Source organism: Pagrus pagrus (assembly GCF_965226575.1).
Source record: "Pagrus pagrus genome assembly, chromosome: 20".
NCBI lineage: Eukaryota > Metazoa > Chordata > Actinopteri > Spariformes > Sparidae > Pagrus > Pagrus pagrus.
Genome location: NC_140207.1, coordinates 14,385,558 through 14,407,000, shown reverse-complemented (window position 1 = coordinate 14,407,000; position 21,443 = coordinate 14,385,558). Strand labels below are relative to the sequence as shown.

General features: G+C 43.1%; 2 protein-coding genes across 3 annotated transcripts in view; one reads left to right on the top strand and one right to left on the bottom strand.

The window, feature by feature from the left end:
* The first annotated feature begins 449 nt into the window (after positions 1-449).
* arxa (aristaless related homeobox a) lies at positions 450-8,571 on the top strand. Its single transcript, XM_084339838.1, has 5 exons — positions 450-747; positions 1,056-1,617; positions 3,004-3,049; positions 5,059-5,390; positions 6,124-8,571. Exons 1-5 carry the CDS (start codon positions 558-560, stop codon positions 6,383-6,385), a joined length of 1,392 nt encoding a protein of 463 aa, XP_084195964.1. The 5' UTR covers positions 450-557; the 3' UTR covers positions 6,386-8,571.
* Positions 8,572-13,651: 5,080 nt separating this feature from the next.
* The window catches only part of pola1 (polymerase (DNA directed), alpha 1), a 59,568-nt gene continuing 51,776 nt past the window's right edge, over positions 13,652-21,443 (bottom strand). Inside the window, exon 37 of one of the 2 annotated variants that reach the window (XM_084340244.1) lies at positions 13,652-14,648. In XM_084340244.1, the coding sequence (XP_084196370.1) occupies positions 14,512-14,648 (137 nt within the window). In that variant the 3' untranslated portion in view covers positions 13,652-14,511. Of the gene's footprint in view, positions 14,649-17,434; positions 17,599-21,443 lie in introns of those variants that run through there. The other variant, XM_084340243.1, reaches the window with a different exon arrangement.

The window sequence follows — 21,443 nt, the reverse complement described above, 5'->3', positions numbered from 1 at the left end:
TTCAACAAGCCTGCCAAAAAAAAGAGAAAGAAAATCGAATAATTCCGGCGGAGAGCTGATGATTGTTCTCAGAGCATTTTCAGTATTTTTAACGAGCGGAGGGGAAATAAAAGGAAAATGACGCCGACGAGCGAGGAGAAAGTGATTTAAAGCGGGTTTGAGTTCGTTCCGCGGAGGGAAAGCGACTCCATGTCGGGTTTTGCCGTCTTTCCCTCAAATTAACTTTAATCGTAAAAATATATAAAGCAGCTCCGCGCGGGCTCTCTCCCCGCATACACACGCGCGAGCCAATCAGGCGCGCTGAAACATCCTTGCACGAGGGGAGCGCGCGGAGCGAGAGCGGAGCTGAGCGCAGCGCGAGGCAGTTCCAACCGCTGTCAGTCATTAGCCGGGAGAGGGAGAGGGTGAGAGACACAGGGGGAGACAGAGGAGAGCGAGAGAGAGAGAGAGAGAGAGAGAGAGAGGGTCCCGGTTCAGACAGACACGTCGGCCCCGAGGTGAGAGAGAGGGAGAGACTGACAGGAGACACCGACAACCAGACGAGCCGAAGCGTCGACATGAGCGGTCAGTTCGAGGAAGATATCCACGACCGGGGCGAGAGGAAGAGCAGTAAATCCCCGACGCTGCTCTCCTCTTACTGCATAGACAGCATTCTGGGCCGCCGGAGTCCCTGTAAGGTCAGGCTGATAGGAGCGCAAAGTTTGACGGGTCTGCCCGGCAGAGGGGAGCTCGACAAGACGGCTGACAGTAAGTTTGACTGCGGGTGAAATTAATAAGAGTGTGTGCTGGTTAGCTGGGAGCATAAATGTGTGACAATTAAGACAGTTTTTATTAGCTGAAAGTGTGTGGCGAGTTAATGCGTCACCAGGAGTGTTTTTATGAAGCGAGTCAGCGCGTGTCACGGTCCAGATTCTGGTTGTTTTCATGCTGAAAAAGCTGCTGTAAAGTCTGAGACAATTGTTCACAGGCCCACAAAAGTATTGAACTTCATTTGGAGGATTTTTTTCCTTCCCTCTGCTTATTCGCTGCCATTTATGTTGTTTTGACGTTTTCAGGGCAAACGAAAGACCCCCTTTCTCTCAGCGCCGACATGCACCTGCCACCCAAGCTCCGCCGGCTGTACGGCCCCGGGGGGAAGTACCTCCACGACCACGCAGAGACGCTGGAGAGGGAGCGGCTCCTCCTGGAGCAAGCCAGCGACAGCCTCAAGATCAGCCAGGCGCCGCAGGTGAGCATCAGCCGCAGCAAGAGCTACCGGGAGAACGCGTCGCTGAGCCGGGGAGAGGGCGACCAGAGCCCCGGGGAGGGCTCGGAGGACGGCAGCCTGGGGCTGGTGGACCTCGGCCCGTTGAAGTTCGAGGAGGACGCCGGGAAGGAGGAGAGCTGCGGGGACGCGGCCGCTCTGTCCCCGAAGGACGAGGAGAGGGAGAGCTTGAACGCCGGGGATGGGGACGTGAGGGACGGGGAGGACAGCGTGTGTCTGTCGGCGGGCAGTGACTCGGAGGAAGGGATGCTGAAACGGAAGCAGAGACGGTACAGGACTACGTTCACCAGTTACCAGCTGGAGGAGCTGGAGAGGGCTTTCCAGAAGACACACTACCCCGACGTGTTCACCCGGTAAGAACAAGTGACACTGCTGACATTTTTATTATTTATAAGTCTGGAAAAACTCCCTCAAAATGTTTTAACATTTTGTTATTATTATTACTATTATTATTGCTATTATTATTATTATTATTATTATTATTATTATTATTATTATAATATTTTTATTATTATTATATGCGTTTAAATTTTAAAACGACACAACTAGACCCTTCGAATTTATATTCACATGCATATAAAATGTATTTATTTACTCTATTGTTTCTTAATGCAATTATATTATAAAAATGAATACAAATATAAGTCACATTATTATTACCCATGCCTATGTTTTAAATAAAATCTAAGACCAAGCGCAAAAATAGATAAAACATGCAACGTGTTCTCTAATAATTCCACGAATGAAGGTGATAATTAATTGCATTTATTTTTAAATAAACACTTCCCGACCCCATAACATTTTTTTTTTTTTACCCACAAGTAATTCCACGCGCCTTTAACCGGACACTGTGCGGATCACACCTCATAAAATGCCCCAGCACCGAACCCGTGCCTCGCATAAGTGAACATAAATAGGCCTGTGGGCGCTAACAATGGGGACGTTTTGTTACCTGTATCCGCTCCTGTTGTTGACAGCGGTGTTATTCTCTGGAGGAATAATTAGCCGATGCAGATCAGGTAACCTGCTGGACATGATAGCCCCCACCCCTCCTCAACAAGTCAAGGCCTAAGCTCAAGCCCGAGGGCAGGTGTGCACACTGACTGAGCCTTTTAATGTGATTTATTTGATTTTTTAACGGGTTTTGATGCTGATAGAAAAATACATTATTATGATTTTTACGCACTAGGGCCTAAAACAAATTAAACTCATCTATAATAAAAAAGACCTATTTCCTGTCAATTAAAAATAGAAGCTTTTCTGACACTTTCCTTTCATTTTCCCCTACCATTGAGATTATTCATATTTTCCAATCGATTTACTTTAAAGCGACTTGTATGTCTAATTTACACTGCCAGCCCCATCTTGCAAGCTTGAAGGGAGCGTCAATTGCTTTGTGGCAGGCTAGTTTAGATGTCATTATTTCAACCATTATGTTGTTACAGTGACAGGCCTGTGCTAGGGGGGGAAATCTAACAATCACTAGGCCTATTTCTACCCATCCGTGACAGGGGAAAATAGAATATGGCTATGTGGCGTCTTTCTGCAGCCCATGCCAGGGTGGAGGAGAAAAAAAAAGAAAAAGAAATCAAGCCTATTTTCGTCGTCTATTGTTGACAGTGAACAACAGGAGGGGACAAAACAGCAATTCTGACGTTGCTTTCCAAACGGTGGCCTGTGTAACCTTGAATCTTTCTTTTTCTTTCCCTTCTTTAAAAAAAAAAAAATATTCTTTTCAGAGAGGAGCTCGCGATGCGTCTGGATCTCACCGAGGCCCGTGTTCAAGTAAGTGTTCATCTTTATCTGAAAAGAGGAGCCTGCATGTGGCTTGTAAATCAAATAAGAGGGAGGTTGGAGGGAAAAGGAAAAAAAAAGAAGAAGAAGCAGCACCCTCTTAATGTTTTATGTCCTCTATAAAATGTCCCTGATGCACGGTGCTGGATAATAACCGGTGATATGCGTCACTGATTGAGGATCAACGATTACGGGCCAATTTGAGGCAGTAATTTATTACAGCAGAAATGTGTTAAATGGCCCCCAGTCGCCGCGCGGGGAAGGTCCTTCCTGTTATTGAATGTTATTACACGCGAACGGGGGACGTTTTAGTGGCAATTAAGCCGACGCTGGCGATTCATAAAAAGCTCACTTAGCGCAGGAGCAAACACTGTCTATATTCCTGGGATGAGATGGTGTTTGAATTCCCGTCAGAGAGAGAGGGGGGGGGGACAGAGAAGAGGGGGCGAGGCCGAGATGTGTGTGTGTGTGGAGGGAGAGAGGAGAAGGGAGGGAGGGGGAGAAAGAGGGGAGGGATAATGCTATTTGATTTCCCATTATGTGATTGCAATAGACCTGCATTGATCCGATGCTTTGCACTTGGGAGCGAATGAGAGACCATTAAAGGTGTTTGCTCCCCCCTCTCCCCTCCCTCCCTCCTCTCTCTCACCCCTCACTCTCCCTCCATCCATCCATCCCTCCCTCCTTCTCTCTCTCTCTCTCACTGAAAGCGTGGCTTGCATGTCGAAAGCCCGGGCTCATAACCAGAGAGACAGTTCAAACACTGGTGGAAAAGCTCCGGGAGGTTATGGCCGACGGTAAAACAACAGATGTCTCTTTAGGGGCCGTAGGTGAACAAATCACTTAACGGGCGCCATCAGGAGGTGATAAAAACTCATAAATTCCCGAGGGGCTGTGTAATGCTAAACAGCCCTCTGGGAATAATGTGTGTGCGCAGTCCCTGTCGCTCAAGACTCTGCTCAGTTCAATCACTGCGCTCGTGTTGACATTTTGCTCATTGTGGAGAGCCCCGTGCTTCTGCAAGTGCAAACTGGGCAACAGTGGATGCGTGGGAAAGTTAAATAGTCTCTCGGGATGGAAGTCAACTTGTTCCACATTCTCCTAAGAATTTAATTTAAAGCGCATTAATTGTTATTGGAGCCAGTTCAGCGGTAATTTTCTGGATCTTTTGTTAACACCGCTCTTAATTATCTCTCCCCACCCTGAAAGCCCGTCCACAGGGACACACAGAGGAGGAGGAGGGGGTTTAATTAGACAGAAAGTAGATTTAAAGGACCGTGAGCGGCAGGGTTTACCTTGCATGTAATTACCGTTGACTTTCCGCCTGTTGGCCACCACCTGAACTAGACAACTATTAGACTGCGCTGACACGACGTTCAATAGAGTCTGGTCATGTTAATTACAATGAAACAGTGCTGTGATGGAAGCAGGACAGGGAGTTATAGTTTTAATTATTTATAGCAAGAGAGACCCAGCAGTTTTTATTGGCATGTGTGACTGCACTCTGCTCGTCATTTAGAAATAGAAAGAAAGAGAGAAAGAAAGAAAGAATGAATTACCTATTTATGTATTGATTGAGCTGGTTTTTCTTCCTCTGGTTATTTGATGCTGCCTTCTAACTTAAAGGGGCACTGCCTAGTTTTTGGAGAAGAAATTCAAACTCAGAATTTTTAATGTTTATTGAGGTAATAATACAAACTCAGAAATATTTATTTTCCCATATCTGAATAAACAAGCTGTTCTCAGAGGAAAATAAGGTCCCGAGAAGACTGTTTGAAGCTAGAGAGGTGGCAGGGTCCGCCAAATATTAACAAAGTAATACAGTATGAAACTGTGTTGTCCTTTAAGAGGATTTGTTTATTTAGTTTTAGTTATTTAAAACAATCAATGAAGATCTTTCTCTTCTGATTACATTGTTTTTCCTCAAAACTACATAGTGCACCTTTAAGCAAATATTATATAATGTATTAACCTGTATCATCACTCCTTTCTGCCCTCAGGTGTGGTTTCAGAACCGCAGAGCCAAGTGGAGGAAGCGCGAGAAGGCCGGGGTGCAGGCCCACCCGTCGGGCCTGCCGTTCCCAGGCCCCCTGGCGGCAGGCCACCCTCTCAGCCACTACCTGGAGGGAGGGCCCTTCCCTCACCACCCCCACCCCGCCCTCGAGTCAGCCTGGACAGCCGCGGCAGCTGCAGCCGCAGCCTTCCCGGGCCTGGCCCCTCCACCCCACAACGGCGCTGCTCCACCCCTGGCCACCCCGCTCGGCTTGGGCACTTTCTTGGGCACGGCCGCCATGTTTCGTCACCCTGCCTTCATCGGACCCACTTTTGGCAGGTAAATGGCGCCCATGCACAGACCTCCCTCAGACCCGATACCAGTTCTTTACACCTATTTACATCAGCAGCCCCCAATCGCCACACTCATCCCTGTATTTTACAATAAATGACTGCAATTTCACAGCGAGGCACATGTATGGACAAAAGCACAGCAGTAACCAGGCTTATAATAAACTCCCAGCGCATCATGTAAGTCTAATGACTGATAGTTACAGTAATCCTCAGCCTCACTGCATTACTGTTTATCTCACAGTGTCTGGTAGTAAATGTGTTATACTGTTAACCGTTCACAGTGCTGTGCAATCTGTCAAATGCCTTAAAAAATGAATGAAACGTGTGATCCGGCAAGACAAGCTGTGAGGAGGGCTGACACCGCACACTCCATATGCCACAATTAGCTTCTCACTCTATTAAACAGCGTTATTAACCTCCAACTATCCATGTTATCTTTTCTATAAGGGAAGTCAGCATGCAATAGATTATCTTCGTTTATCTAGGACGTTTAAGACGCAAACTGAAGAAACTAAAAGGAGATAAAACACATCTGAGACAGTGAAACTCCTGATTGACAGGCTGTGGGTTTCCACGGACAGAATTTTAAACCACCATGCTCTCTAATGTGTGAGCAAAGTTTTAACTTGAAAAAGTAAAACTTCTTTTCTATTTTTCTATGAATAATTTAAACTTGAACAACACGTTCAGCATCAGTAAATGTTTCTGTCTCCTTTCAGACTCTTCTCCAGTATGGGTCCCCTGACCAGTGCTTCCACCGCTGCGGCCCTCCTCCGTCAGCCCGCCCCTCCTGTAGAGAACCCCTCCCACGTGGGCCCCGTCCTCCCCGACCCATCCTCTTCATCCACCGCCTCCTCTGCCTCGGCAGACCGTAGGGCCTCCAGTATCGCCGCGCTGCGCCTCAAGGCCAAGGAACACTCGGCTCAGCTCACCCAGCTTAACATCCTGCCCGCCGGAGCCACAGGGAAGGAGGTGTGCTGAACACTCAACACCAGCTCTAGGCCTCCCCCGTCCCGGGGCTTACGTCCCATTCCATGACACCCCCCACCACCACCACCACCACCTCCTCCACCGTCCCCTGTCCCTCCCCCCTTCAAAAACCCATTCATACCTCTGGAGGCTGATGTCCTGATGTCCCCTTGTTCAAGCGTCCCTGTTACCTCATGTTTCCCCAACAAAATAGCACGACCAAATTCAAAAGAGCACCGGCTAAAAAAAGGGTGTGTGTTTGTGCGTGTGTGTGTGTGTGTGTGTGTGTGTGTGTGTGTGCCTGGTAATTACAGCTACTGTATCATTGTTTTACACTCCATACACACATCTGAATGACAGGCCAGGAATATTTTATTTTCACTTAAAGGGGCACTCTGTAGTTTTGGAGAAGAAATTCAAACTCAGAATTTTAATATTTACAATTTTAATGAGGCAATGATACTCAGAAATATTTATTTTGTCTATATTTGAATAAACAAGCTGTTCTCAGAAGATAAAAAGGTCTGCAGATCACTGTTTTTAAGCGAGAAAGGTGGCAGAGTCCGCCTCATATAAACAAAGTAAAACAGTGTGAAATTGTCCTTTAAGGTCAGTTTGTTCATTCAGTTTATTCAGTCATGAAAACAAAGAGTTTGGTTATTTAGTTTCTTTAGGCATAAAATAAAATTCAATGAAGATCTTTCTCTTCTGATTAAAATTAAAACTACAGAGTGCACCTTTAAAAAAATCAGATACAATATTTCAAAATAAAGCTTAAAAATTACATTTTTTTAAGAATCTCTTAATATTTTGTTTATATTCTGACAATAAATTAAACTTAAAATGAGGCTCCATAACATTCACATAGACTCCTATATGTGTGTAGTTTTCTTTTCTTTATTTATTTTTTAAGTCACACAGTGCCAGGACAGGTACGTTAAAAAGTATTTACTCACTAAGTACAAATATGAGCACCATACTTCAGTATTTCCCTTTGATGCCACTTTATACTTCACTACATTTGAGATAGGAATATCCGGAACATGTGTTTGTTAGTTGTTAGCCACTTTTATTAAATTAAATTACAAATAAAAAAAAAGTAAGTATTGTTAAAAATAAGTTTTCACCTCAACCAGCTACAAAGTTAAAACATGCTGCTTACACATGAACGCATCAGTTACAATAACTCGCTCAGAGGCCATTTTTCTGCACTGAGTACTTTTTTTCCCTCATAATTTGTCTTTTTGCTAAAATAATTACATTTTAGTTTAATCTACTTGTACCTGTCTGTTACTGTCCCACACACACATTCACACACACTGAAAGCTGCAAGAACCACAGAGGGGGAACCCAACTTTTTTTATTTCTTTTTTTTTAAGAAAGGATTCTTGTGCTACTTCAAATGTGGACAACTCGAGTGCTCGACATTAACACTGCTTAATCTGTATGCATTGATGTGGGCTGAGCCGGTCTGCGTCTTTAATAAAGGCGAGTTGGAGGAGGTCCCCCCCTCTCCCCCCTGCCTACACCCACCTCCACCCCCCTCAGAACCAAAGGAAAACTGTCCATAGACCTTCCATAGCCTTCTCTACAAGCCTGACTCCTCTCCACTGCTCGCATGTCCACCAGTCACACTCAGCAACACGGCTGAAAATATATTTTTTGACACCTCCGAATCAAACCGGAGTTACATGAGGTGAGATTTGTGTAAATTTGCTGCAATGTGAGACTTTCTCCCTCCTCCTCCTCCTCCTCCTCCACCTCTTTATTATTATTATCCCAGCAGTGGCATTTCCGCTGAGTCTGACTCCAGGACATGCGAGCAAAGCAGAGATCTGAGATGTGTCTCTAACGACCTGACTGTGTGAAAGAAAACTGTACATATTGTGTAAAAAAAAAAAAAAAAGTACCACAAAAACAAAAAAAAGGATGATTTTCAAAACAAGGTCGTGTACATTTCAGGAGGCCGTGTTTTGATAATTTGCACTCGGTGTAGTGTTTATTAATGAATGTCGCCCTGTGTAGAATTCCACCTGTGTTTATGAATTATTAGATTTTTAGATAATTATTTATGTCAAAACCTTTTTTTTTTTTCCCCTGAGAAACTGAGTGAAGGAACGTTTCTTTGTTTTCTTATTAAGTGATTGTAAGTTTCCTGGTTTAATAATGCTAATTTGAATAAATTACATTGAAAATGAGTTTATCTTTTATTATTTCAAATTCCTTTAGGACTGACATTTAGCCTAAACCAGGAAAAATAAAAAACATGTGAAATAGAATATTATAGAACTATTAATAAAAGGTGTTATGAAGAAAAATGTGTTTTCTGTCTTACATTGGAAAAAAAAAATCATCCCACAGCTTTATCATAAATATTGGTAATATCACTGTCTAGCACAATAGTCTAGTGGCTACTTCAGTAACAGGTCTTCCTGCTGAGGAGGATGAAAAAACATTTTCTCCACAGAGGAATTTATCGCTGCAGAGAGCAGAGATGGAGGAGGCGCGCTGCTCCACCTGAATAACACAAAATGTATTAGGTGCGTAATCCAGCGCGCTGCGTGCGTCTATCCTCTTCAGCGCAGTTGACAAAATACTGACCATATATTCATGAGCTTAATCCCCCAACATGTGAAACGCGCGACAAAGGCGAGGGGTTTTCAATTAGATCGCCCACTTTATGTGGTGGTGGTGGTGGGGGGCGTCACAAAACTTCCTTTAAAACCCTTTAAAGGCGCTAAATTGGTCTTAACATCTGTAATGCCGTGTCGATGGAAGCGAGTCCCCTTTGTCATTAATGAAGTAACAAACCACTTCATCAAACGGCTTTTCACACACACACATCTCGGAGAGTTAATTCCCCTGAACCCCCCCTCCCTCCCTCATCCCTCCTCTATTGGATCTCACTACTAATGCAGGACTATTACAGCAATCAATGGTTATTCTCCTCCGTTTGACCCATCTATGGTGCCCGAGCAAATCGCGTGAAATTACCCCGCGGATTAAAGTAGTCCCTCTTTTTATTGTCTGCATCCCTGGAAGAGAGAGAGAGAGAGAGAAAATACTCTCCTTATTTCCTTCAGCGGTCTTGTTTTACAGGTCTTACACCTGTTAATCACCCCAATTTAGTCCAAACAAGCGGGAATTAGCCTGGATGTGATAAAGGGAGAAGATATTTCTGTGCGTAAATTTCTCCTCACGCAAAGTCACCGCACAGCTGCTCCTTGGAGCATAATGCAAAAAAAAAAAAAAAGCATGAAGGGAGGGAGGGGGGGGAATAAAAGAAAGATAAAAACCAATTTTCTCCTGCGCACAAACCATCATCCACAATGTGTGAGCTCTATGTTTTCTTAAAATTCCTATTCTTGCGCTAAAGCCCACTGAAGCGTGTGTGTTTTTTCCCCCTTCCTGTATGGCCCTATAGGGTTTTGATGAGATTGTCCTGGGAGGTTTAATCTTATTGTGAACACAACTAATGAATGGCAAACCAATTTGTCCCTAATATCTGGGGAATGCCGGGAGGCGGGTGACCCTGCTGTGAGCGGGGCTTAAACTTTCTTTGCAGCGCAAAAAGGCGAGAAAATTGAAATGCTGTGGCTCTGGATTTATAAAGTCACACTTGTTGGATGTGTGCTCTTTCATTCAAGTCAGGCCTGTACTTGGGATTAGGCCCGTGAGGTTTTCTTGTTGCATGAATGATCGTGATAATGAATGTTTATACATTATTTTAAAAAGAGAAAATGAATAAAAGGTGACTACAGTCCAATCATGCGGCGCTTTCTTGCAAAATTGGGGGAAAAAAATCTGCATGATTCGGTGGATTGTATCGATGCATTCTCACAGGTTAAATCCAGGTGTCCATCCGGGAAAATGTCCTCCCACTGCTGACTGCCCATTTTCATCACCCTCCTCGCTCCTGGACTTGATTTGGCCCGTGATTTGGATTCTCCCGGGCCTCGTCTCTCCCACCACGTCCCTTGCCTCAGAGAATAGGCCCAATCACTCCACAGCCTCAGCCGGATCAGTCCTCACTCAGTTCCCGGGAGAGGAGCTCTAAAAGGCGCTTTGATGAACACCCCCTGTCCCCTCCCTCCTCCTCTCCTCCCTCCCTCCTCCCCCCCTTCAGGCGGAGAACCGGCCCCGATGAAAGACCTGAATAGCAGGGCCATGGCACTCCGCTCCCCTCTCGGATCGCCCCTTAATTCCCCGTCTCTCTTGCTCTCATCCAATTAGCTCAGTGTATTAAGCGGTTTATCGTCTCATAACCGCCCTTTCAGCTCCAACAAGGGAGACACTTTGCAATAGGACCGGCTCTCCTTTTGACACCCTCTCTGCTGCTTGTATGTTCCGCCGCGCTATGAATAACAGGGACAGAATAGGGGACTAATTCCCTCATCAAAGCCCTACCTTGTCCATCGCTGGTCAAAACGACAAGCAATAAAGCTTAACACGACAATACAAAGAGACTTGTTCGACCTTATTAGCTTAGCGGGGTCGAATTAATGCAGGAGGACTCAATTTGACTGGTTTTTACGCCAAAACTGGGGAGGAACAAAACGAGGGCCCCTCTCTCACTTAAAAAACCTGCAGTGGGGCCAAAGCAGGCCTGCATGTCTACAACCAGGAGCTGCAGCTGATTAAACCCCAACAGCAAGAAAAAAACGAAAAAAAAAAAACAAGCGAAGCAACCACAGGGAGAAGTAGTGGAGCTGATATGATTGAATAAATATGTAAAGTTATGAGCAATAGGCTTAAAATGCAGCCAGACACTTTCTCTCACACACAGCATGTTCTATCCATTGCATAGTGAATCATGGTTTAAGTGTTCAGCCCACTTAAGGTTGCCTTCACAAGTCACAGTGGTTTGAAGTGATTTGTGAGGCGTGCAGTGTTTATGGAAATGCACGCGGCAGGATGGAGTATAAAAAAAAAAAATAAAAAAAATAAAAAAATCCTCAGACTGTATTAACACAAAGGAGAATTCTTTGGAGGAAAATGGTGAAACAATTCATGGAGCGAGTTAGGCTCAACTTTAACTACAGCAGAGGAAATGCATACAGCGTGTAGGAGGCGTACGGCAGCGTGTGAAGGTAGCAGTCAGAGTACTTTGTGATGTTCACATTATGGAGATATTTGTGGGTTTATAATTCGGGATGAACCAATAGATTAAACAGGTGTTAACACTCCTAACAGTTCTCAATAGATTTTCCCTAAATGCACCATAATGGAGGATTTTATCCATGTCTCACTCCTCTTCAGAAATAACTGAACTTTCTTGTTTAAAAATCAACAGGAGCTGTTTATTCAGCCCATCAAACCCATCCATACATTTAAAGGATGAACCTCACACCATTCTGTTTAAGTCTTTTTAGTCAACAAATGCCATCAAAAGACCAAAAACGTTTTAAGTCGTTTCTCAAAATTTTACAACCGGTTGGTGCCACTCACCGGCCCCGACTACATACATAGTTTAATGCGTTTTTTTCCTAAGTGAGACCAAATGATTTCCTTAAGAAAAACGAACAGCTGGGCACTGTAAGTGAAAAGTAAGTGAAGCGTTTGTTGGGGGACTATTTTCAGTTGTGGAATTATACACATTTGGTGCACTCGTTGGTCTCGACAGCCATAGGTGTCATTTACACACTGGCGACCCCACCACTCTCCAAAATTATCAATTTTAACCCCCATCACTTTTTAAAGCCATAATTAAACATGTGCTAAAGTAGCTCTCACCAAGAAATGTTAAAGGTGCACTATGTAGTTTTGGGGCAAAATTTTAATGAGAAAGATCTTGTTGGTCTAAACAAACTAAATAAACAAACTCTCTTTGTTTCTCCAAATAAACAAACTGACCTTAAAAGACAAAACAGTTTCATACTGTTTTACTTTGTTTATATGTGGCGGACCCTGCCACCTTTCTAGCTTCAAACAGTGTTCTAGGGACGTTAGTTGCCTCTGAGATTATTAATATTACAATTCTGACTTTGAAATTCTTCTCCAGAACTACCTAGTGCCCCTTTAATGTGTTGAATTAAATTAAAACAGTCTGACTGATTTCCCACAAAATATATCACACATATCATGACACTGAAATGGTATTAATTATATCATAATAGAGGACTTTATCTGATGCAAATGCCTGTTTAGAAATAACTAAACTTGCTGTTTATTCACCTGAAATCAAGTAAAACTCTGTACTTTATTATCAAAGGGATAAAGCAGGTAATATATCAGCCCTTTTGTAAACAAAAGTTAAGTCAGTTAAAATGACTTACAGAATGAAAATAAAAAGTTCTTATGATTTCTCCAAACAGACATGAAACTCGATAGAAACTTGAAATATATACATTTTTATTAAAACTAATGTGGTGGAATTCAACACCTTAGATAAGCAAAAGCATGATAACTGTCAAGTTGCACACCGTCGTATACCCTGAAACTCCACTCAGCCCCAGCACCATCCACATTTTCTGAAAACATAGGTCTCTCAAATTTAATCCAAAGTATACGACTTTATCTAAAAAAACAAACTAAAAAAACCATAATGATTTCCTAAAACACTGGTCACTGTAGTTTTTTAGCAAATGTTACTCAAACATGAGTGAATGAAGCATTCGCTGGGGACTATTTTCCGCTGCGGAATAACACACATTTGGTGTACTAGTGGCTATCTACAGTCATAGGTGTCATTTACACTGGTGAAATGCCTCAAACACTTTTTGAAGAGTACAATTTTGTCACCATCATATTTAACAACTATTATTAGTTTAAAATGTGCTGTAAAAGTAGCTCGTACCATGAAATGTTAACTAATAAATGAGATTAAGTGATTTTGATGCATTATTTTCCTGACGTAATCGTCTACTCTGACCTCATATGATCACCTCATTACATTACCTTCAATTGTATATGTTGAAGACCATTTATAATGTTTCTTTATTCGTCACCACTTTTCAACATAAAGTGACGGCCTTGTCTCTAGCAGGACATGTGAGAGGGGTCAACTCAGGAGCATGTCAGCAAGGGGCAACAGCGCGGCTCATTTATGTACGATAATGGAGCTCTTTGGCAAAGAGGGATAAAATATACATGAATCATTATTATTATTAATATGGGGTGAAACACAGTAAAAGGCCCAGGCACTATGACATGGGGGGATTTTGTCCATTTAGTTTTTTTTTCAATAAACTTCATTTTTATGGCATGCTGGTTGTGCTACAGAGATATCCATCCATCCAATTCTTCCCCCTCCACAAGTAAAACAAGATTCATATCATATCCATTTAACTTTTTATTGAGGTTTCATTATCAAAAAGATTCTCAACAACATGAAAATAGTGAATACAAAATGTTCTGGTCATCACAAAAGAAAAAACAATTACATAAATCCACCTGAGCAACACAAGCGGGATACATAGAAAATTACAGACATTAAAACACAATCTGCACCGAGGAGGGAGGGTGGAGGGAGACGAGTGAAAGGGATGAAATGACACGAGTTAAACAGAGTTAGTGGAGGAGAAGGCGATCAGCTGTTCGATACGGAGACAAAAGAGCGAAGGAGCTGAACGTGTGGCCTCCCTCACCCCCGTCACTCCCTGCATCCTCCTCACTCCTTTCTTCCATCCTCTGATCTCACACACAACCAGGGGAACACACACTCGGGATGAATGGTGGTAATCAGAACAAGTGTCCGATCGCTGCGGGCATCCAGTGGTCTTAGTGGCCGGGGTCACTATCATTGGCTAATTAGCGGCTTTTGGAGTACACTGGCTGCTCTGAGGATAAGTCATTTTTCTCTCACACACACACATCTGGGCACAGCTAGCCTCCACACACACACAATAGACTGTCATTTAGGTATGATTGCTACTCCCCTTTACCATACAGAGTCAGGGTGATGGGGTCAAGTCATTGTGAAGAAATTGGAGAAGGGGAGAATTGTGATTGGTTTGTAAGTCAAGCCCATTAGTTTCAGGGAAGATGATGTGGAGGTGAGGAGGTCAGAGCAGAGAAATCACCAATCCTGCTATGATCGGACACCAATAACAGGGAAAACAGATGTGCAAATCTCCAGGTTCGAGTCGGGCATTGGAGCCCGTTGGCGGCGGCGTCTTTACAGATGTGTGTGTGTTGTTTTACTTGATGGAGGAGAAGGCCTGGAAGAGTTTGGCCAGGTTAATCTCCGAGTAGCCGCTGGTGGCCAAGGCTTTGTCTGGCACTTCCTTCAGCCTCCGATACACTTCTTTCTCTCCTTTCATCTTGCTTGCGCGACCTAGAGGTGATGGAAGGAAAGAAAAGAGGAGTTAGCCTTGCTGGAGCTCAATGGAAGATCATTGAGTTCCTCAGCTGCATCAAAGTCAATACAACAAGCCGCTTGCATTTCAAACTCACCTCCCTCCCTATGATTAGGTTTCTACTGGAAGAGGAGCAGAGCGCACGCCGGCTTTGTCTCGTCACTAATAAACACAGAGCAGCGCTTCACCCTTAACTGGAGTGCTAACAGATCCAATGCTATCTGCCAGTAATGCTATCACTTGGAGGGGCATCGCAGAATTGGACTGAGGGGGTCGATGGCAGCGTGCGCACACACACTGGATCATAAGATCGATAGAAAAGCCCAATGAGAGCATGAAGTCAATATCTTGTCCCTTTTATCCCCTCAGGTGGGCCGTAATAAGGCCAGAGAGAAGACGGAGAGCTGCTATCCCGGGCAGGGTGGCCACCGAAACCAAATCTTTATGATATTATTCTGAGAGTCAAGTGTAGATGAAGTATCATGAAACCAAGTAATAACACTATCACAGCAAAGAGTGCTGCGAGCTGCATCAGGAATAACAGCATGTTGATTGGAGGTTGGAGGTTGGAGGTGATTGGTGAAGAAGCAGGGAAATGGAGATGAGACAAAATTTGGTTTTGTCTTAATCCAGTTTTATGAATTAGATGTTCTGCCCGTTTACAGGACTGTGTGAGCCTTTAAAAAGTATTTCGATACATAATATATATTGATGGATAATTTGAATTCCTCTTTACGCACTTCATAAATGCTAGGACCGGGCGACAAAATCAAATGTTGCGATATTTTCGATTGTGACATTGTATGGGTGACAATCAGTACAAAATATGAACACAATGACTTTTTCATAAATAGTCACCAGTAATGTGGATTTAATGACTAAGTGGGTAGAGGCAAGTATTAGAACAAGTAGAACGGTCTGGTAAGTTCAGTCAATGACATCACTTTACTGCAATGCAGTCTTTAAAACCAGGAAAAGAAAACACTTAAGACAGTTTTTTCCTCTACATTCATTCAGGAGTGGGGGACCCCACAGTAAGAACATCATCACCACCACAGCTAGATAAAATGGGAAACTGAACATAATAATCCCGATAACCAACCAAACCATAAGAGACACCAACAAGCATGAGGCCACATTAGCACTGAGAACCACTTAAGCACCAGAACCAAAAGTAAGACCAGCAGGGAAAGATGTGAAACAAATACCAAAAATCACCACTGCCACAAAACAATTAGAGGAAAAACTGACTTATGCCATATCAAGATGTAACGTTATGCAAAATCTGAGATGAAATACAGCCTCATATCACTGTAATGATAAAATATGGATTATATTGTCCAGCCCAACCTGTTTACATTAGCATATAAGCAAACAGTACCATTACCATTTATATGTATCCCAGAAAATGAAGCCACCAATCTGAGTGTGTCAACATTCAATTAAGGTCAATGAGCTCTTCTAATTGTAAACCAGAATAGCGCACTTACAAATGTCAAAAGATAAACTACGTACATAAATATCGTCTGTTAGAATACTTTCATATGCAAGTTTCAAACAAACGGTAACAAATACAGGAGACAAATACAAAGTCAAGGCAGAAATCCTACTACAGCCATACCAATATATCAGCTGGCTGATAATGATCCATCATAGATACATCAGCATTGGTGTATATGTTGTTTATGTTGCAGTAAAAGATGTTTGGGATCGTTCATAACTCTTAAATTCCCAGTGAAGTTGACTGTTTGAGTGATCTGATGTCATTTTGGACAATAAAGTTTATTGCTTAACTGTATGATATCCCGCCTTACATACACATCTTTCTTATAACCACATTGTAGGGATAATTGCAAACAAAATACATTTTTTAGGTTCTGTGTGTTAGCACAAAATAACAGTATGACAGTATTTATTCCAAATTAGGGCTGCAACTGCAACTGTTTTGATAATCGAGTCATTTCTTAAAGCAAAAATGACAAATGTTCACTAACTGATGCTTGTTCAACTTAAATACTTAATGTTTTGTTTTTCATCTCCTATGGAAGTGAAGTAGAGATGTTTGACTTTAAGACTGTTGATCGCAATTTGAAGATGTCACTTTGGGCTTTGGGGGATTGTGATGGACATTCTTCACTATTAACTGAATTCATAGACTAAATGATCAGTCGATTAACGGAGCAAATAACGGGCATATTCATCGATAATTAAAGTTACTGCTAACTGTAGATACAACACTAGTTCTGAAAATCAGAGGTGATGTCTTCAAATCGTTGGTTTTGTCAGACACGCTGTACGACAGCCAAAGATCATCAATTTACAACAGACATAAGACATGAGATACTTTGTCATTGTAGTCTTACAACAAAATGTTGTTTGGTAGCTCTACAGAAAAAAGCTTTCTTAAAAAATACAAGAAAGACAAGAGCAGGTTAAAAACAAGATGAATAAACAAGAAGAATAAGACAGCGCCTAGCCGCTGCGTCTGCACGTGCCGCCATCATGGATAATAGAGAAGAAAAGCAGGAAATTCTTACATACTGTATGAGAAGCTGGAAATAGTGAATGTTTAATCATTTTTGCTTGAGAAATGACCAACAACTTAATCGATTGTTAAAATGGTTGCCAGTGAATTTTTGTGCGTCACCTAATCAAGCAGTTATTTGGTCAAAATCCTGAACATCGATAACAGGACCAATACAGCAGTCCTCACAGCTCTTAGTAAGTGTTTTACTACAAGCAAACAGATTAAAAACTTAAAGAGTTGTCTGATATTTATCTAGATCACATACTGTGCGCACACACACACACAGCCACACAGCCCATATGGCCGGTTGTCATGTCCTCGCCATCTCCACAGCCCCATCTCCTGTCTCGTCCTTCCTGCCTGCTGCATTAGCGGCTGCTGGATAAATACCAGCCCACTGACTGCCCAAGGGAACAAAGGTTAGATACACAGAAATCTACAGTGAGACACACACATACACGATTGATGGTAGTTAAACACTTAAAAAGCTCACTAAATCACAGTCATGGCGACTAAAAAAAATCCACGTGACAACAGTAACACACACAGACACACACACACACACACAGAGAAGATGGTGTGGTTGACTTAAACGCCAGCAGCAACTATTACCAGATAATCCTCATGTTAGCAGGGACGGGGACGGAGGGAAAGAGAGGGGGAGAGGAGAGGCAGAGAGAGACAAACTAGTCTATTTATCTGGGGAATAGAAGGAGGGTGATGATGCATGATCAAGCGAAAGCAATCATGTCATCATTTCTGAAAGGTGGGAGAAAATAATTCCCCCTCCCCTCCTCTTCCTCTCCCCCCTTTTCCTCACTCCTTTCCCTTTTCCACCTCAATCACTGTGTGGCGAACAGATAAAAGAATGATTTGAGAGTCACAGAGAGGAAAAGAAAAGAGGGAGAGACCTTGCTGCAAGTCAGGAGCACAGTGGGGAGTGTAGTTCAAATAAATAGCCTCCCTTAAAGAGCGAGCGCGAGGCGGAAGGAGAGGAAAGCGAGGGAAGGCCGAGACGTGGAAGAGAAGGACGGATGGATGGAAAGCCTACTGGAGCTTTAGATCACAAAAACTTTGCCTAATTGATTGCATTAGACATCTCTCTCCCTCGCACACTCCAGTGACACACACACACACAAGCGCACAGTGAGTGTATCAGGGGTTATCTTTGCTCTAACTAGGTGTTGTCACACACTCGCGCACACTCTGGCGGTGCTGGGCACGAGTAGATCGGGGCTCTGCACGCTCTAACTAGGTGTAAATACAATAACAAGCCTGTAATTAAGTGAGCATGATGAAGTTAATGGAGATCGGCCATTCCGTCGGCCGCCTCCATGAATATTCTATTAGGCTGGTGGCGACGGGCAGCTGGAATAGCAGTTAATTTAATCACCACTCGGAGCACGGGGAAACTTCTTTGTGTGAGTGTAATTGCACAGAATGAATAATTGATTTGACAATCGCACCCGCGGATTTTGCCACCCCGCTTTGTATCGCCGGTAAAAGGGAGGGGAGCGTGGAAGATGAAGAGAGAGAGAGGGGAAGAAAATGGAGAGGGAAGAAGAGATGGACAAGGAGTGGAGGAGAGGAGAAAGAAGATAGAGCAGGAGAGGAAGAGGAGTGGGAGGGGAAAAGAGGAGCAAATGCAGAGTGCTGAGAGGTGGCAGGGAGGCTGTCGGTAAATGGATCATTAGAAAAGCGCAGCTCAAGGACAATTTATATTTTATCAATGCGGCAAAATTACATTATTGCTCACACACGCAATCATACTGCCCACACTCCAGATTGAGACCTGGAGGGGAGGGGTGATGGAGGGAAGAGAAAGCCAACAGATAGACAGAGGAAGGGAGGGAGAGGGGGAGGTAAAAAAGAGAGAAGAGAAGAAAAGTGACATGAAATGATTTGAAAGTCATTGATACGGGATGTTCCCAGCTAAGGAACGGACAGCGTGTTTTTTTTCCCCATAATGTGTGTGCCTCTGTGTGTGTGTGCGTGCGCGCGTGTGTGTGTATAATCTATTAGAGATCTCCTGCGGCGGATGAAATTACCTCCATGTTTTACTCAGTCGCGGCAATCAGGCACAAAAATGCAATGTACATGTAGATAAGACAGGCGGTGGCTTGCGAATGTGTGCACACACACACACAGCAGCGCTGCATTGTGTGTGCAAATTCAAGCTGATCAAAATACATTCAGCCTCGACTCAGAGCTCTTTTGTGTAAAGCTATTTTACTTTAATGTGCTTTATTGTGTGTTCAGCACACGTGTAAACACACATTCAGAGTTTTCAGAATGGCTGGACGAACCATAAACGTCCAGATATCATCGAAACAACATGGTTGAACAGGTACTGTACTTCTGTGAACAGTCGATATTGTTATTGTCAATACATTCTATAAAAAGACCAAAACCAGCGGTGTGAGACTTCCTCAGCCTGTCTGCGATTCTCAAACCTATAGTCTTGTTAAATACTCATCAGGTTTATTTTAACCCATCGGTATGATTCATTTGGACAGATGTAGACGCGGCAAACACACTCTTACATGAACCCAAAGAAACTCACCGAGAACCTTTAGAGGAATGGTCTTCGGTTCAGAAACAAACCCTAGAGGGTCTAATTTGTGGGAGGAACATTTTCCAACTACAATCCGACCCAACTACAAGGCATACGCAGACGGTTTGAGTTAACCAGCTTCTGAAGTCAGGCATAAGAACGGTTAGCTTGAACAAATATTAAAATGCAATGCAATTTTAATGTATTCTCAAGCCCATTCATTTTTTAAAAAAGGCTGTGTAATTCCTGCTAACAGCCGGTCGCTTTAGATACAGCGGAGAAGAGGTAATCATACATTTGTTGGGGACCATTTTCAGCTGTGGATGAATTCACATTTGGTGAGTTAGCAAGCATTAGCAGCACCAGAATGGTCTATGTGGGATTAACTCAAAAAACCTTGTGTCCACGTTTATTGTGACGAAGGAACATGTCACACACTGCAACAGTGTGGCTCCCAGCCAGTCCGGCAGGATGTAATGTTAGCAGTTAACGTTTCTGAAAACTACAGATACGTCCAAGGTTGACATTTGTAGCAAACGTGTTATATCACCTTCACTTTATATGTTTATTAGCGGACTGTTCGGGACGTGACATTATCACAACCTAACAAGGCTGCCAAACGGCCGACTGTAGTTCGAGTCACAACAGTGCACATTTGTACGGACACCTCTGGACATTTGTCGCTGTTTTTGTGGTGATGAAACTGGCTATTTTTCACAGGAAGTCGGACCATGTCCATCTGTGATCGTGACCAAAAATTTTATTTAAGTCAAACCATGATGTTTTCCTAACCCTAATCAAGTGTTTTTTGTGCCCAAACCTCAGCAGAGCATAAGCATAAACATACGTTAAGATGCAACACAAAGAAACGTTCAGTTTTAACACATCTGTGGTTTAGCAGAAACTTGCTTAGCTAACATTAATTCTCGCAACTGGGTTGCATTGGTGTGTTTTGAGGCATTATAAGACATTTTTTGAAAGAAATCCCTTCACACATCTGAATGGGTGACCGGTGCGTGGGAGGAAGGTGCAACTTGAAAACAATGAGAAGAACTCCTGCACGTCCTCTCGCTTACTGCCAAAATATTTATGTACTTAAAACATTTTGGTCAGTCTGACCGTCGTCATTTCAATGGGTTGCATCAAAACAATTACCAAGATTGGTTTTTAGATAATTTGTTTTTTGGACAACAACTGAACTCTTCAGCACAGAAGGATAAGATACATGAGGCTTCAGCTACATTATACTTAGTGGGATCAATTCATTGCTGGATTTCTTGTAATTGGTTGAAAAGAATAAAACTACAGTTCAGTTTAGACAAAGGTATTTCTTCACTGCTTTATCAAAACTAATGTACCAACACCACTGATGACCAGTTTTAACTGTTTATGATATGAAATAGTAAAAAAGGTCATCGTGATGTCTAACCAGCTCTTCTAGTAGCAGATGAAGCCATTTAAATTCACATAACAATATGAAGGTGAGCTGGTGTACATACACAAATGCTGCTTATAGATCTCTATAGGTATGTATGCACACACTCCCACAGGGACAACACTCACAACAGAGTGGAGTAGGGTGTATAGGATTGAATGTCTCCGCCCTGTAATCGGAGCAGTGTGGCCCCTGGGTGTGTAATGCAGTAATATGGGGTATTACTGCCCCAGGACAGAGGGATAACACCATAAACC

Coding starts and splice junctions, on each gene's coding strand:
- arxa (XM_084339838.1), top strand. CDS start 558: ATGAGCGGTCAGTTCGAGGAAGATATCCACGACCGGGGCGAGAGGAAG. Junction 3,050..5,058: donor TCACCGAGGCCCGTGTTCAA/GTAAGTGTTCAT, acceptor TTCTGCCCTCAG/GTGTGGTTTCAGAACCGCAG. Junction 5,391..6,123: donor ATCGGACCCACTTTTGGCAG/GTAAATGGCGCC, acceptor GTCTCCTTTCAG/ACTCTTCTCCAGTATGGGTC.